Source organism: Ammodytes marinus (assembly GCF_949987685.1).
Source record: "Ammodytes marinus genome assembly, chromosome: 7".
Classification (NCBI taxonomy): domain Eukaryota; kingdom Metazoa; phylum Chordata; class Actinopteri; order Uranoscopiformes; family Ammodytidae; genus Ammodytes; species Ammodytes marinus.
Window position 1 is genome coordinate 8,821,955 of NC_137211.1, and position 17,272 is coordinate 8,839,226.

The 17,272-nt window shown below is 40.1% G+C and overlaps 2 protein-coding genes across 5 annotated transcripts; one reads left to right on the plus strand and one right to left on the minus strand.

Annotated features, from left to right (window-relative positions):
- Nucleotides 1–17: 17 nt before the first annotated feature.
- znf362b (zinc finger protein 362b) lies at nt 18–9,849 on the minus strand. 3 transcript variants are annotated; one of them, XM_080030424.1, is made up of 9 exons: nt 9,754–9,849; nt 7,732–7,795; nt 7,189–7,417; nt 6,393–6,605; nt 5,332–5,650; nt 4,358–4,582; nt 4,059–4,137; nt 3,578–3,736; nt 18–2,230 (listed from the first exon to the last, which is right to left on the minus strand). In XM_080030424.1, the coding sequence occupies exons 2-9, from the start codon at nt 7,792–7,794 to the stop codon at nt 2,114–2,116; spliced, it is 1,404 nt and encodes a 467-aa protein (XP_079886550.1). In that variant the 5' UTR covers nt 7,795; nt 9,754–9,849; the 3' UTR covers nt 18–2,113. The 3 variants fall into 3 exon arrangements, with proteins under 3 accessions (XP_079886550.1, XP_079886551.1, XP_079886549.1); XM_080030425.1 differs by having other exon boundaries at nt 6,501–6,605; nt 7,189–7,444; XM_080030423.1 differs by having other exon boundaries at nt 7,189–7,444.
- A 1,435-nt stretch (nt 9,850–11,284) lies between these two features.
- On the plus strand, nt 11,285–15,117 carry LOC307252726 (tumor necrosis factor receptor superfamily member 10B-like). Of its 2 annotated transcripts, XM_080030483.1 has the most exons (8): nt 11,285–11,385; nt 11,534–11,695; nt 12,252–12,339; nt 12,435–12,560; nt 12,991–13,116; nt 13,503–13,548; nt 14,009–14,124; nt 14,364–15,117. In XM_080030483.1, exons 2-8 carry the CDS (start codon nt 11,681–11,683, stop codon nt 14,528–14,530), a joined length of 684 nt encoding a protein of 227 aa, XP_079886609.1. In that variant the 5' UTR covers nt 11,285–11,385; nt 11,534–11,680; the 3' UTR covers nt 14,531–15,117. The 2 variants fall into 2 exon arrangements, with proteins under 2 accessions (XP_079886609.1, XP_079886608.1); XM_080030482.1 differs by lacking the exon at nt 11,285–11,385 and having other exon boundaries at nt 11,484–11,695.
- Nucleotides 15,118–17,272: the final 2,155 nt, after the last annotated feature.

The following is a 17,272-nucleotide window of genomic DNA, read 5'->3' on the forward strand; positions in this document are numbered from 1 at the left end:
TAACAGTCTGTTTATTAAACAAGGTAAAGATACAAAGCTTTTTTCCTTTTTTTTTAAACATTGATAACCTTAGTTTAACTTCTCAGTCTTGGCTGTGCATATTTAGTCGTCTAGAAACTGTATATGAAACCACAATGCAAGACAGGAAAAAGTGTAATAAATCTACGCAATATCTTTTCATAGAGAACATGGTTAAACAGTTATCATACAGGTTACAGCTCAGGAACCCCATGCGGAAGGAAAAGAAAAATTAAAATGTTTACATGACTGAATACTGCAGAACACAATACAGAGTAATGGAAATGGGATGATAAAACAGTTAAGGCTTACATGTAAATAACTGATATAAAACATGAATATTAATAGGATACAGGTAAACTAAAATAATTACAGTAAGTTCATACATAAACTTGTACAAAACCAAAAACATGTTTATGAAAACTTAAAAATAGGTACTATAAATGAGTAACATGTTTTACAGTACAGCAACATGTACATTTTCCCATTATCTCAGAAGAGAGAGTAAGTTGAAGAGGCAGGGTCTGTTGTTGGCGTAAATGTCTGTTTTCAGGCCAGTGGCTTGAGTAATAAGTTTCTATTCTTTTGAAAACATACTATATACTGTATATGTATTTTACATTATTCTCAGTTTTATCTCCAACATAACGTGTAGCCGTAGCACCTTTTTCTGAAGTGCCCTGAAGAATACAGGGTACCCTATTAGTACCATCCAGAGGTTAAAGTTACAGTAAAAATACAACAACCAATACTGTGTACAATAAAATAATACCAAAAGGAGAAGAAAAAAAAAGTCAAAAGGAGAAGCATCACCTCCACACGAACTTATAATATAGACTCATGGAATATGACTTATACTGCAGTTTATTCCAAATGGGTAAAGCTTATTAAGGAATAGAGAGAAAAATATATTCGTAACCGGGTCAGAGTAGCCGTACAACAACTTCACATTTTGGTCCAATGTTTAGGTTTAAAATTTAACACTCGAGTTAACTGTCATTTCAGCTGAAGTGTATTTAAAAGTTGGGATGAATAGAGAAGAGCTGGCACTAGATACATGTGCAATGTATTCATCCTCTAATACTTAGAAGAAAAGAATAGTCAAATCTTATCTGGGCAGAGAAAGTAGACGCACACACACTATGACAAGATTCACTTTCTCTGAAAACCCCCAACAAGGTTCATATATGGCACTAGTTAATGAGACGTAAGGAAAGCATAAAAGCAAAAGCAATGTTTTGATCATGAGTTATGATCATTAAAAAGGTGCCATAAAAAGGTGAACATCAAATCTGGAGTGAAAGATTTTCTAAAAAATAATAACATTCATCTTTCTTCCCTTACATGTTGCTCTTTTTATTTTTTGTCTCTCAAAGTCAATCATACAACTTCTTAATACAATCATACATTTTTTTAAATTGTCATCTACCGATTGCCTTTCTTGAATTTAGATTTAGATGACCCTGTAAATGTGAGTGAAAACAAAGAAAGTAACAGAAAAAAAGACTGTTATTTATACAGTCAGTACTCTTAGCTGCCACAAGTATAACGCCATTTGGCATTTTCCATCTTACAAGATTGAAACAATTTGAGCAAAAACCATAAGGCCTAAAAGTGCTTTAAGATTATCTTTGGATGTCTCCAGAATACACCCAGCAACATAGTTTGTATTTTCTTTTCTTTCTCAATTCTTTAAAAGGGCAAATATCATCTGGCACATTTTGGGAACCCATTTCATGGAAGTAGGAAACAAACAAAAAAACTAACTAAAACATTTCTCATGGCCAATGCATCCGGCAGTTTACATGACGCTTACGAAAGTGCTTATTAAATCTGACGCAAGACATTCTCTGCCACTCGATCCTCCGGACAACATCTAGCTGTATTGTTACATTCACAAAATAACGCTGTGCTCATTTTTGACAGACGGCCTGTGTCGAGATTGGATGGAGGCGGCCTGTTTTCTGAATGCTTATGTCAGCTGTCATAATGCTAATGTAAGCCTTATGTAGATGGCTGTGGGTGCAGGGGCCTCAGGAGCCCCGGCCTGACATAGACTCTCAATCCAAACCTGCTGCTGAGCAGCTGGGGGAGCTCAGATGAGGGAGATGCGTATGGGGATGCTGGGGGACTCCGTCCTCTGAGGCGACTGGTGGCTCACTAGGTGCTCCACCACCGTGTGTTTGGACATGTGCTTCATAAGGTAGGTCTCCTACAAGGACATGAAACACACAAAGAGTGGTCCAGAGTGAGATCACTGACATTAAAACAACACATTGGAAAAAAGCCTAATACTGTATAACCCCAATTTCCATTTTTTTTAAATTATTATTATTCTTTTTTCAAATCGCTTTCAGGGATCATACATTGAATTTGCGTTGAATTTCTAGAATTACTTTTTACTGAATTTGTAACTTAAAAAGGTGAAGTAAGCGGTTTATTTATGTTAATATAAGTGTTAAATCGTACATTGATCACTTACATAATGTGCACGTTTTATAAAGCCGATCTCTCAGTCAGCTGCTCTGCTCTACATGTAATCGGCAAATAAACTTTTTGGGGATCCAGAAATTAATATCCAATCACAAGAGAGAACGCTACAAACCGACACCCGTCTCACTGCCGATGCACGCCAGAGCAACAGATGGGTGAATGTGTATGCGCCTACAATGGCGGAGCAGGTAAAAATCCTTCCCAATGTCTGTTTTGATGTTTTTTTATCATGTTTTATCACACTTATGGATCTGAGATGATGCTAGATAACTCGCTGCTTGAAGACCGCAGTGCATTAATGTGGTGACGTAGGCACGAGCGAGGGGACTGCTAACTGCAGTAACTGACAGGAAGTTAGCTAAAAGAACCATTCCGCTTACAGCACCTTTAAAGCCCCTGTTAACACAAATCAGACCACGCCCACACAGTTCTGTCAAACGTTCTTAACAGTAAAAAACTGACTTTGATATCATATTGATTTTTACTATTTTAGACCAGGTTTCCAGAGGCTTTAAAGACGTTCAACCATTTTTTTTTCTTCAAGATATTTTTTGGGCATTTTTATACTTTATTGATAGTGCAGAGAGACAGAGGTGAAATGGGGCAGAGAGGGGAGTGACATGCAGAGAACGACCGCGGGCAGGAATCGAATCCGGGTCTGCTGCTGGGACCGGGCGGGGACGCCATACCAACTGAGCTAAGGGCGTCCCCTCAACCATTTTCTTTTTCGCATATACATATAAATATACAAACATGACCATCTTCTGGATAAATGTATAAGAACACTGGTTTCGCTGATTCCACTACAAATATTCCCATTTTAAGCATTAACCAGATATTCAAATAACTGGTATTTGTATGCCAAAAATGAGAGGTTGATCCGTCTAATCATGAAAAGAAGAAATCAATCTTATCTTTATGGTCGAAATATGAGGCCAAGCAAGAGACTTGGTCTCATAAAAAGACCGCTATCTTATCTGCCGTATGAACAGTCTGACTGCACGCTGGAAAAATATCTGACAAACAATAAAGATCACAAACAGGTAAGCTAAACAGGTCTACTCACTGAGGTGTATGCCCGGCCACACATGCTACAGCAGTAGGCCTTGGCGGTTTTTATGGCGTGCGCTGACAAGTGGATCTGCAATGATGCGGAGTCTGAGTAGGCACGGTAGCAGTTTGGACATTTGTACGGCTTGTCTTTATTGTGCTGCCTCTGGTGAGACTGTAGGGGGAGAAACACACACACACACACACACACACACACACACACACACACACACACACACACACACACACACACACACACACACACACACACACACACACACACACACACACACACACACACACACACACACACACACACACACACACACACACGTTGTTTAATTATACACTTTTGTGATGATAGTCAATTAAGGCAACTAACCGTTATATGTTTTTTAAAGCATTTTGGAAAGTGTAGTTTGTGTACCTCTGTAAAATAGCATTTCTTATTTTAATAAATAGTGTAGCAGGGATAAGTTGTGTGATCCTGTACTGACCTGGAGGTTAGACAGCTGGGTAAAAGCCTTTTCACATCCGGGGTGAGCACATTTATAAGGCCTATCGCCAGTGTGGATTCTGTGGCAAAGGAAACGAAAAGTTAAAAGTGACCCAAAATGTTTTGTTTCTTTAGTGACTACAATGAGATGCATGACATTTCAAACATCTCGCCAAAAACTACATACGCAGCATTGATGCATCTAACTACATCAGGAGAAGCCAGGAAAATGAAGAAATATGGCACAAGGTATGGCTCCCCCCACCCCCAACTAACTTGACTTCTCACAGCTGGACCGACCTGGTGTGCTGCTGCAGGTGTGACAGCTGGCGAAAGGAGTTCTCGCAGTAGGAGCAGTGGTAGGGTTTGATGCCCAGGTGGATGCGCAGGTGCTGGGCCAGATATGAGGCGTTGGCGAACGTCTTGGAGCAGTGGGGACACTTGTGTGGTTTGGCCTCTGTGTGGGACTTGGAGTGAATCTGCATCTCTGACTTGCTCATGAAGGTGAGCGGGCACACTTTGCATCTTGGTGACAAAAAAAATAAATAAAATAGTTGCATAAATGTAATGAAATCAGACTGTATCACTCTGGTTAAATTAAAGAGTGGAGTCAGCTATTCTAGGCTCTGTAAACAAGCATGTTGCTAGCCAAGGTGGGCCCCAATGTTTACATACACGTTATTTACAAACCACTCAGTCATTCATTTTGAAGACACATCAAGCAAATCATGACCAACTCTGAGTCATAATCTATATCAGGGTTAGCAGTAGCACCCAGCCAAAGTCAGAATTGAATCCCTAAATAATTGAAATCAAGTAGGTAAAGGTTAAGATTCCAATAGGTAGCAAGACTTTCTACAGAACTGCAGTGTTCTCACCTGAGTTCATATCCTTGAAAGCTCAGTTTTGCTACCAAGTTCCCTTGTGGAAAATAACTACTGAGAATGAATTAAGTCTGGCAGTCAGAATTCACACTGGATTGATTGTGACACGACTCACTACCTCTGAAAATTCTTGATCCACTCATGAAAATCTTAAAAAAGAATAATGATAAGAAGAATAGGATTGCCATGTTTTTCCAGTTGTGGTAGGGGGCAAAGATCAAATGACAGTCCAGTGAGTTAAGCTTTCAACCAATCAGGTTAAAGAATGAGTTCCTGTCCAGCACATGCCTAGTGATCTTTTGCACCTCAAACTCTAAATCTTCACAGTGGCTTTGTACCCTTCCCCCTGTGATGCAGCAAAAACCGAAGTAGTCGCTTCCTGTGTCATACCTGTAGGTTTTGCCCTCTTTGGGTCCGACAGTGATGCAGCCATGGTCATTGATGAGGGGGTAGGGCACCACCAGCAGAGGACCTGTCTGGTTTTCAGCTTTGATCTTCTTCCGTCCCCGTGGCGCCTTGGGTGGGGGGCCCAACAGTCCAGCCAGGCCCCCAATTTTCATGTGGTCCATGCCCGGGCCACTGGCCAGCCCAGAGATGATGTTCACAGAGGGGGCCCCGCCCAGGCGGTGTTGGCTGCTGGAAGTTGGAGTGGTGGGGGTCAGGGCCTCTGAAGTGTTGTGGCCGTCGGGTCGGGATGAAGGAGCCAGACCTGTGGAAGCAGAGACCACGACTGGTTTTTAGACACAAACACCATACAACAAATGACTTGAGAGGCTTCTGAAACCATATCATTGTTTCTGTGAGTTGTAGCTCTAAACTAAAGTTTTGACATTTTTGGAACACGGATACATTTTGGTAATTATTAATCGATTTTGAATGAATGCTACAGTTTTAGATTTTCAACATTTATTTTCAATATATTCCAAAGCGCAATTCATTTCCATCCACTTCAGATTTATATTTCTGCTGAGTGTGTTTGGCGTGTGTTATTACTTGGGGTTAGACTAGCATATTGGTTTCATTTGAAGTCGGTCTACCGCAAGCCAAGGCATCTGGAAGATTCACAGTTTTGGTTTGCATCCGTCTGAAAATTATTAGCACTAATCTTATAAAAAACCCATATCTGTGCACCATCATCACCAGCCATGTGCCTGGAAACCAATAACTGTCTCGATGCGTTTGTCCCTTAACATTGTTGACAATGACTGTGCTACTCAGCCTGTACAATTCACAGTCTATTTGTTTATTTACCCACTTTTACCTCCAGGAAATAATGTTTCTTTAACTAACTTAAACTGTTTATTATTTTCAAACTTTTAAATTACCTGACTAATGACACACTGAGTATCTTAGCAGCTGCTTGTATGAATGCAAAGTGAACACCGAATGTCAATACAGTACATTAAATACACTTGGGCTATTTACCAGCTGTGGTATTTCCTTCATTGTACCTTTTGCTGCTTGTGTGTGTTCAGTGTATCTCAATCTCCAATTAAACAGATTGACTGTCTGTTCCTCCTCGTCCACAGACCACGGAGACCAGCTGACTGCTGTAGTACCTGAGCGATGGTTGACCCGGCCAGCTTGCTCGCTGAGCTGTCTCATGTGCCAGTCTTCCCACAGTCCCTTGGCCTTCACCGCCGATTTGTCGTCCATATTTCCGTCTGCAAAGTGTCAGGTGAAGGCAATTTGGTTAGTAAGTGGGCAATTGATTGTGTCTTGTAAATTGACGGACTTCATACTGTGTTAAGTTTATGTATAGGGATACCACACAATGTTAAGTGAACAATTGTATATCTATAGAGACCAATGCAACCTCACTGTCTCTATTGCTGCATCAAACTTGCAAAAATATGGAGCACCTCATTCAAACTGATTTGTTATTTGAAAGAAAATCAAGGGCTGGTAACTGTTTGACTCTTATGCTTATGTGATAGCTGAGTTTTGGTACTATTACACAAATTATAATTTGTAATTACCTAACTATAAATATGTTACTTTTTAAAACTGTTATTCATTTAATAAAACATGCTAAACTTCTCTGTGCACCAGTGTTTAATGTTGACTCGACACAGGCAGCTTAACAATTATTTTGCCTGGATGAAACTAAGCCGAGTTTCCTAATTCAAACAGAAAAGATTCCAAAACTGAATAAGTAAACAAGAGTGTTGATATCTGATGCCACTGACACATTTATATTTCGAAATGTGTTTCAGTCCAGTACAAAGAACAAAGTGAGGGCCGTACCTTGTCCGGAGCTGGAGGCCGGGCGAGCGTGCAGAGCAATGTCCGGTTGTCCAGAGCCCTGTTGCTGCGAGTGGTGTCCCGGCACCTGCTGTTGCTTCTGCACCGCCATGATGTGATGAGCGTTACTGTCGGGGGACGAGGTGGGCACCAGCAAGGGCTGCTGGGAAGGGCTGGAGGTAGGCTGCAGATGCAGGGGTCGGATCTTCTCGGCCATCAGCTGCTCCTTGATCTTGTTAATGAGCACCAGGTTATCCAGCTGAAAGGGTTAACGGGTCATGCTCAAGAGAAAACAGCCACCGTGTGTGAATGTCATTCATGCCCATTAAAAAAAAAATACACCCCCGGGACAGGAAACACTGACCAGCACAAGTTCTGATTTATTTTTATTTTTTGAATCTACAAGAACATATGGTGACAGATACTGACTCTGGTCTAGTTTCACTGACTGTTGCTGAATGGCTGAAAATATATTCACACATGGCAAGAAATGGCAATTCAAAAGATGGAAATGTTGCAGTAATTACATGTTGCTAGCAGACTTACCTGGCCTGGCATGGATGGAGGGGGTGGCCAGAAATACGGATTGTTAAATCGAGGCTCCGCCATCCTGAAACAAATAAGATTTATTTTAAATTAGCAAAGTCAGGTTACACATATCAGAAAGCGGTTAGTGATGCAAAGAATTATTTGTTTTTTTGTTCTTCCAACGGCAAACTCTTCAAATATACTGAATAAATTGTGTGGGCAGAGAGTGATAACGTGAGAAACTTTAACTTACGCGGAAACAATCACACCCAAACCACAAGCACCTAACAGTGTTCATGTTTAGTTGGAAGTGTTAAAGAGTTTTTTTTATTTTTGCCCCAACTTAACATACATACATCAGCATTTGTTTTCATCACGTTCACTTTCATCTACCTTTACCATGCCCTTCTTTGCTACATCAGAACTTATTTTAAGAAGACAATAAAGAAATGTAAGATCTGGGGGACTGATTGTATGAGCTGAATGGGTCATTGGGTGTCAAAATAAAGGGGAAACTGGTGGATTTTTCAATAGACAGCTCTTTAAAATATAGTATTTATAAAAAAGGGTTGCATATTTGTTTTAGCTTCCTAAAGGACAAACAACAAGTTTATTTGGCATTTGTTTAAAATAAGGTTATAGGAAATTGGGTTCATCTACAAAGGACCTTCCTAGCCACAGGCAAGCGGGCCTATGCATGTAGGTATTGTTGGCTTTGAATTTAATGTTTTTTTTTAAACAAAATAATACAATTTCTGAAAAAAAAATAAAAAAAAGATAATTTGAAGACAATTTAATGTCTTGTATGTTGGTATTTGAAAATGTTAAACTGTGAAAAGTAAACTTACTATAATTTTCTATCTTTGTATTTTGGGGTTTGTTCAGTTATCATGAAGATGATCAAACTCCGCCCACTAATGAAGACCATGACCCAGAGTAAAGGTGGGATAGTTTTAGAAAGTGGACCTTACATGTTGTCCAAGAACTGGATTTGATATGCCAACCTTTTAAAGGGCCTATATTCAAGTTGAAGATAAATTAAATGTAGGCCTAAAACATTTGTTAAATGCTAGCTTCATGAACCTTAAATAAAGATAACAAGGGAGCTCTTTGAAAGTGTTCTAACTTGCCATGTTACATGTATGCTAATAACGCTCTGTAAATTACGACATATCGCCTAAATGTCACCAATAAATGTGTTGCTCCTTCTCTAAAATACGTCCCATTCTGACATAGCTTTAGCCGTATATTAGCTTAGCTCAGGCATTTAGCCCCCCCTTGTTCCTTTTGTCTGAGTGAATTCCTGAAAATAAGTGCACGTCGCTTTAAATTTCCTCATAAACGCAATGGGGGAAAAAACTTTCCATCCTTTGACTTTTCGGACATGTCGGCCTTGTGATAGCATCTCCGGACACAAAGCGGTACAGGGTGTATTTTGCTGCTCGACCCTCCCGGTGCGACTCAGACATTCTCAGACAGTATTTCTTTAAACATTTCCAGACAAAAGAGAAACAAAAATGGCAGCCTTATTTTTATAAGGCGGGACGCCATATTCTGCAGACCCCAATTTTTTCTAGAAGCATGTAGTGGTGTCGCGAGGACGGTGCTGGGAGACAAGAAGCGGCCGAGGCGGACACAAAGGTGTGTTTATCATGTCAAAGGCATGAATGATTGTTTACGGTGAAATGCACGTTTGAATAGCCCGGCCTCCCCTCCTCTTAAAAAAACTGACACTTCCTACAACAACCATGCCCTGCGAAAAAAAATGCACGGAAACGGACAAGATGCAGGCTCGACCCAAACACCACACACGATTTTTAAAAAAAGGCGTTGAGGTCAAAATACAACCAGCGCACAATGCCCTGCCTCCCGAAACACGCTGTGCCATCTTCACTAAATTTCACTTTTAGGGCTGCCTTTTTTTCCCCCACATTCTGCAACTTTTGGACGAATCAAAGGGCAGCAGTTGCAATTTTGTGCACAATGCACGCGATCGCTCATCGGAAAAATGCACTGCGGCGAATAGACATGCACAAATACCTTGTGTCCCGATTGCAGATATTGTCTTGCGAGTACAGCTATAATATAAAAGGTTGATGTTCTTTCTGTCTGCCTCCAGTCGGACCACCGCTTCCGGGTCGCTTTGTTCACTTCTGGGTGCTGCTGCAGGCTCACTACCACAACGCAGAAACGGAGGGATAATTCTACTAATGTTGCTTTGGATTTTTCTCTCCCTCGTGATGACCTACTTTATCCACGTATTACTGGGCAGCGCATGCACGATGAATTTAATAACGATATTTCAGCGCTTTTGGGTTGGATTTATTTTGCTAACAGATCCACAAGGGGTGAAAGTAGCAGGCTACTCGAATCCTGAAATGGCAACGCCACAATGTAGCTATAATAACAGCACTGCCTTCAAAATGTCACCAAAGTCAATTACGGATTGTTACATGTCTAAAAATGCATGCACGAATAAATAATAAGTGCAGTATTCCAAGAAGAAGGTGTTCCAAAGTATAAACCCCCTTTTCCTCCAATATTGATCTGATACAGGTCATAAGAAATATCGTCACAACATTAAATAGTATAAAAGATATCAAGATGATTAAACTGTATCAGAAATACAGAGTAAAAGAGTAAAAACAATAAAGATATAAGAAAAAGCAGTGATGTCATGTCACCCAGACACATGTCTTTCCCCCACAAAACCTCATCAGTGTTATAGGCTAGTTGAAGCTGAAATTGGGTTCAAAAGTGAAAATGCCAAAGACACATTTGTGTAACTGCTGATGGTTAAGATAGACCATATATGTGTACTCTCTCATGCGTTGTGTGATTATAGAAGAGGACATGGACCTGCTGTCTATTCTGGCGATAACAGCGTAAATACAGTAAGCTCTCACAGCCAGCTCTATAGCACTGGACATTCACAAGGGATGGTTAATTAGACTGGTAACAATATGTGGGGCACACCCCTCAAGTCTGGGTTAGTGATATTATATTAGGACTTGAATTGAAATTATGCCATTAACTTTATTTTAACATATTTTTTTTTAATGTCCAGATTGGGATCCACATGACCAAATCACTGCTCAACATGTCATGTGAACATTGTCTTCAGTTAATACATCTAATACTAGGCTATATAATTATTCTACTCTCTTCTTCACATCATTTCAGTGCCGCTTGAGTTTCAAACAACAACAAACTTGATTTAACATGATCTCAGGCAGCATTTATGGGAAACAAGTGTTAAGAAACCCAGTTGAGATATGAAGACTAAATGACTGATTCATTCATGTATCCTGTTATTAGACAGTGACACATATCAACTATTGTGTACAGTGCTTATATATAAGTTATATAATCAATAATAATCTTCATAATATGTTCAAATGCTTTTGACAGACAATTTGTGTTTGAGAAATGAATCAGGGATTCTTCTATATTTGATAAGTCCTCACTTCTGCTTTCTTGCCCACTCCTCTTAGTGTGTGTAAGTTGGTCTCAGCCTTATATGTGTATAACTCTATAGCCAACCGCTGTATCCGGGCTCATGGAAGAGTGGCATGTATATGTCATCAGCCCTGGTGTCTGAACCACATTATTATCACAGAGGTTCAGTGGAATCATTGGAGGAACTGACGCTGACGATGACGCTGCAACTACGTGAGCTCTGTGTGTTTCCTGTTTCTCGCACTTCACTTCTCTGAAGAATACTCTAAAGAACTGACATCTCTGACCCACATACACACAAACATGCAAAAGATCGTCCTTTCACACTTTAATTGACTCCGCTTTAAAAATCAATCTACAGAGAATGCCTTATCCTGTGGGTGCATTTAGTGGTGCCTTCGTCTGGTGATATATGGGGATAATCGAACTTAATTTTTTTCTCCAATGAGTGAAACTACCACTCATCTAAATTTGGTGGTGAAACCTCCTTATCGTCTGCTCCTCCGACATGGACTATGTCTTGGTAAGTTATCCAATTCAGGTGTCTTATTCTAAAGTGGTTCCAGGTTGGCTGTGATTTAGTACCTATTTTATTGTTACAGGTACTGTCGTCTCAGTATTTATGGTACCATGTCTCTATATTAGCTACATAAGGTTGGATTCATTTGAAATGCTTACGAACAAAATTCCACTTCATTTTCTAAATTGGACAAATCACATCTAATTTGTAAGCAATTACAATGTATTTCTTTTTATCCCCCTCTTTTTTTTCTTTTCCTTTTTTTTTAAAATTCTCCCTTGATGGTTCAGGTTTATGTATGTACGATGTAGGTAACTATTTGTATGCTGAAAGTTCAATAGAATATTTGGATATAGCCAACAAATTCAATAGCCCAAAGACCTGCTTTATATAAACAGTGTAGGAACATTTAAGATGGCTTAAAGAGTTGCATTGCCCTATGTTTCCACTAGAGCTATCCTATTTTGTGTGATAGCTGTGGTAAAGTGTCAGGCATGCTGGTTTGTGAGCACCTTTCCACACAGGTCCATAGATTATTAAATCTCATCTTCTGCTTCAGGTTTTCCCACTGATACTTGCCTTCCTTTCCACTGGACAGAGTTTCGCTAAGGCAGAACCAACTTTTTGTTATGACATTTGCCCAGCTGGTAAGTTCTAACAAGCATGCATTGGCCCTCGCGTTGCACAGTTACAATGGAATCATCACGTTAACTTATTTCCCTTTCTCCTTCTCTATTCCCAGGATATTATAAATATCCTGGGACTGACTGTGGCAATGGAACGCACAGATGTGAGAAATGTAAAACTAATACGTTTACAGAAAAAGAAAACGCGATAAAGAAATACCTGAAGTGTAACTCTTGCAGCAGTAAGTATCTTATGGTTCATTGTGTTGGATTAAAGTTAAAGAAGTAATACCTTTGATTCAAAGTAAAACATTTTACCAAAATAATAAATTGGATGGACATTTTCGGACTATTTGAATGGAATTCTGATATTATCGGTTGCCTTTATAGCACACCTGTTTTTGTAATTACATTAAACATCATATTGATGAAGTATGAAATGTTAAAAAAAGGCAAAAAAAGTAAAGATGACAACATTTTGGTGGAAACAATGCAATGAAATGTTTTAGTCTGAGATGTTGAGAATCTTCTGCACACTGTAGATCTGAGGTCAGAGAAATGAGCTGTGTGCAAACTGAAGGGATTTGGAAATCAATGAAAATAATCAAATGTTATTGTATGGCATGAAATCCTGTGGCCGCCAGAAACACTGTGTTTTGATTTTTTTACCAGATAATGAGGTGGAAATAAGTCCCTGCTCCTTTACTAGTAACGTGGTATGTGACTGTAAAGAGGGATTCTACTATGAATACACTGAAGGAGAAAAGGAGTGCAGGAAATGCGACTGTAAAAACTGTGGTAAGTGAAGTCAAAGGGAGTTAAAAGTGGAGTCAGTGATTCTAGAGAATGCTTGTTGTCAAAATCATTGAATATCTCCACACATTCTGCTACCAGTCCTTACTGAGTGCACGCATTTTATGGGGGGTGAACACAGTTTAAGCGCACACAACAGGCCTACAGCTAGCTGATGGTGATTTTGGCAACGAGTGTTCTCCAACATTGCTCACTCCACCTTTAAAGCCCTAGTTTGGTATTTACAGATTCCATATTGATTCATATACTGGCATTGATTATATCAAATTCAGTCATAAATGTTGAATTTCAATATAATAAAAATGCTCTCAAGAGAAATCCTTATGTTTTTTTTAATGTATTCTCATAAACACCCTAATTTTTCTTCCCAGTGCATAATGGTGACTACAACATGAAGTGCCAGGAGATATTCCAAAGGTGGGAGATCAAAAATTATAGAAACAAAATTAGACAATTTAAGACAGTACATACACTAAACAAATCTTTCAACTGCCTCTTAGCCTCGACTTAAATGGTCTCTGCATTCAAAGGCTTATTATCAGGTCAGTGGGCAGAGTGGTGGAAACTTCTGCCATTCTGTCAGAAATGTCAAGATTCTCTGTGGTTTAACTGAGGCCCTTTACAACCTCTGCCTAGCAGTGTGATCCCCTTCAATGCATCAGAAAGCTAATTTGAGGCTTTTACCATCCTGGTTAGGCAAAGGTGTTTGAAAAAGAAGAATTATTACAGCAAGAAAAAACTTTACATTTTCATATAAGTGATAAAGGATATAGTCTTAAGATTGGTTGTAACACTGTCCTCTCATATATGGCTACCGATGTTGCCAGATTCCAGTCTTGTCTCAAGTAGCCTCTACTTGTTTTTCTCCTTTTTTCAGGAATGAGTGTTTGAAAGACCCAGAATGTGCAACTTCTACACCAACATCTATAGATTCAGCTACAACTACAGCCACATCCAAAGTTGTACCCATGGCACATAATGGCTCCCTGGCATGTGGGTTTGCAGTTTTTATGACTCATTCGCCCAAACGTACTGTACACTCACATCAGCAGCTTAATGGCTTTAATGGAGCCTAATTGTTTCCCCTTTTATTGTAGCAAGTGTGGTTGGCTTGAAATTATTCAAGTTATCTGGAGGGCCATTCATGTCGTTATCATCAAAGATGTTCAGAATTTCTGTAAATCAGAAGTGATGAGTGGTGGAATGATGTTGTGTTTTCCTTGTGTCCACAGCGGTGAATCAATTGCTCTATATTGTGGGGGTGGTTGTGACATTTCTGGTGCTCTTTTGTCTTCTGTTCTTCGCCAAGAATCTACTCAGAGAGTGCAAACAAAGACCCGGATTCACCTGTCGAAGACCCCAAACTCAACGGTACAGAAGGGGGAAGTACTGCACTTAAATAAATAAAAAAAGTGTGTGCTTGTATGTGTCCTTAGCACCTTAAGTTAATGCAGCTAATACCTTGATACCTGACACTTTACTTCATTGTCTTTCAGCAGCACATACAATGCTTCTTTTTTAAATCACACCCAAACCACAAGCACCTAACAGTGTTCATGTTTAGTTGGAAGTGTTAAAGAGTTTTTTTATTTTTGCCCCAACTTAACATACATACATCAGCATTTGTTTTCATCACGTTCGGTTTCATCTACCTTTACCATGCCCTTCTTTGCTACATCAGAACTTATTTTAAGAAGACAATAAAGAAATGTAAGATCTGGGGGACTGATTGTATGAGCTGAGTGGGTCATTGGGTGTCAAAATAAAGGGGAAACTGGTGGATTTTTCAATAGACAGCTCTTTAAAATATAGTATTTATAAAAAAGGGTTGCATATTTGTTTTAGCTTCCTAAAGGACAAACAACAAGTTTATTTTGCATTTGTTTAAAATAAGGTTATAGGAAATTGGGTTCATCTAGAAAGGACCTTCCTAGCCACAGGCAAGCGGGCAGGGCCGACGTACTGCGGGGGAAAGTGTGACAGTCACGGGGGGGCCCAAGGCAGAGGGGGACCATCAGGAAAAAAATAAAATAATCTTTTTTTTTTTTTTTTTTTTTTAAGCTGAATGTGGGGACCCGATCTTCGAAGGCCCTGAACAATGCCATTCCAAAAAAAGAAATAATTGACTGGCTCATGATAGGCCCCTGACCCTTGCAAGGAGATCAGGGGCCTGCGCATGACTAAGGCATGTGTGCGGGAGAGTAAGCAGGAGCAAGCCGACATTAAATTGAACTGGTGGCGAAAATAAACGCAGCGATGTTTCTATGGGGATATTTAGCTGTACAGATATAAGTGCTGGCAAAGCTAGAACAGTTTAAGACTCCACATCACTGTGGCAACACAACCTATCTATCAGCTCAGAAAGCGCAGAGAAAAGTCTGATAAATGCATGAGAGTGATGGCCCCTGCAAGTTTCAGTAAGTTTAAAGAAGTGCCACACTGTTACTGTCTTTGAAATGCATTTAGACATTTTAAGGGGAAAACACATTGTATTTATTATTTCAACTATTGAGTTATTTGTAGAACAGCATGCTAGTGTAGGCCAACAAGATTTATTTTCTGAATTTTCAATGCTGCTTTATTTTTATGTTTTAAATTGGGAAAGACATGTTCCAAAACGACCAATAACCTTTGTATTTAAAAATAAATCAAGCAAGTAGGCTAATAATAACCATTAATGAATTATAGGCTATCACATCACAGTAGGCCTATTGTCCACAATAATCACAGCCCCCCATCCATAAAGGAACTTTAAAAAGTTGAATTTGCACTTGTTGTGCATACACAAGTGTATGGTCTATTATTTGTATTTAGTGTGTCTGCATAGCATTGCACCAAAACAGCAGAAGTTTTCTTTAATTGTGTTTTGTACTGTCCGTAAAATTTTACCTGCACATAGCAAACAAAATTGCACAACTGTAAGGTCAGTGTCTGTTGTATTTTTGTATTCAAATAAACAGTTGTTTATTTCTATAGTGCGCATTGGCATCTTTGAGCAAAATACCCCCAACATTTTCGCCGCGGCATGTTGCGCCGCACCTCCTGTGACCCTGGCCAGTGACCACCTTGACTAAGACATTTTCTGGGGGAAACACCGGTAAAAGTAATGATTTGGTCATTCCTCAAATAAATGTATTGTGGAGTTGTCTGGCTCAGAGAGCCATGTGTATTGTAAGACCGCCTTTCAGGGGGCCCATCAGGACTTTTTGTATAGGGGCCCAGAATTTGGTGCCACGCCCTTGCAAGCGGGCCTATGGTAAATGGACTTGTATAGCGCTATATCTCCGTTTATCACAGACTCAAAGCGCTTTACATTGTTTTTGTACACATTCACCCAGTCACACACACCGATAGCAGCAGCTACCACGCAGGGTAGGCTTAGCACTAGGGTGCTAAGCTAACTATCGGGAGCAATTCGGGGTTCAGTGTCTTGCCCAGGGACACTTCGACATGTGGCGGGTAGGCGGGGGATCGAACCTCCGACCCTGCACACCAGAGGCGAACTCCCTACCCACTTCGCCACTGCCGCCTATGCATATATAAAGTTACACATGTAGGTATTGTTGGCTTTGAATTTAATGTTTTTTTTAAACAAAATAATACAATTTCTTCACTAAATTTCACTTTTAGGGCTGCCTTTTTTTCCCCCACATTCTGCAACTTTTGGACGAATCAAAGGGCAGCAGTTGCAATTTTGTGCACAATGCACGCAATCGCTCATCGGAAAAATGCACTGCGGCGAAGAGGCGAATAGACATGCACAAATACCTTGTGTCCCGATTGCAGATATTGTCTTGCGAGTACAGCTATAATATAAAAGGTTGATGTTCTTTCTGTCTGCCTCCAGTCGGACCACCGCTTCCGGGTCGCTTTGTTCACTTCTGGGTGCTGCTGCAGGCTCACTTCTGGCGCTTTTCCACCGCAAATGTAGCTCGACTCGACTCAACTCGACTCAACTCGACTCGACTCAACTCGACTCGACTCAACTTGGTTTGGTAGCAGCACGGGTCGTTTTCCACCGCAAATAGTACCTGCTGAACGTGGGCGGGGTCGTCGTAAGGGGCTGAAAGCCTACTCCGGAGCAAAGTAGCAGAGCAGAAATTGCGAGCAGTTGTTGCACTATTAACTGAACCAACCGCCA

Excerpts from the sequence above, each read along its gene's own strand:
- LOC307252726 (XM_080030483.1), top strand. Across the intron at positions 12,340-12,434 it reads TTATGACATTTGCCCAGCTG|GATATTATAAATATCCTGGG; the intron begins GTAAGTTCTAAC and ends CTCTATTCCCAG. Across the intron at positions 14,125-14,363 it reads ACATAATGGCTCCCTGGCAT|CGGTGAATCAATTGCTCTAT; the intron begins GTGGGTTTGCAG and ends TTGTGTCCACAG.
- znf362b (XM_080030423.1), bottom strand. The coding sequence starts at position 7,794 with ATGGCGGAGCCTCGATTTAACAATCCGTATTTCTGGCCACCCCCTCCA. Across the intron at positions 7,445-7,731 it reads CTCCATCCATGCCAGGCCAG|CTGGATAACCTGGTGCTCAT; the intron begins GTAAGTCTGCTA and ends TAACCCTTTCAG. Across the intron at positions 5,651-6,392 it reads ACACACACAAGCAGCAAAAG|GTCTGGCTCCTTCATCCCGA; the intron begins GTACAATGAAGG and ends CTGCTTCCACAG.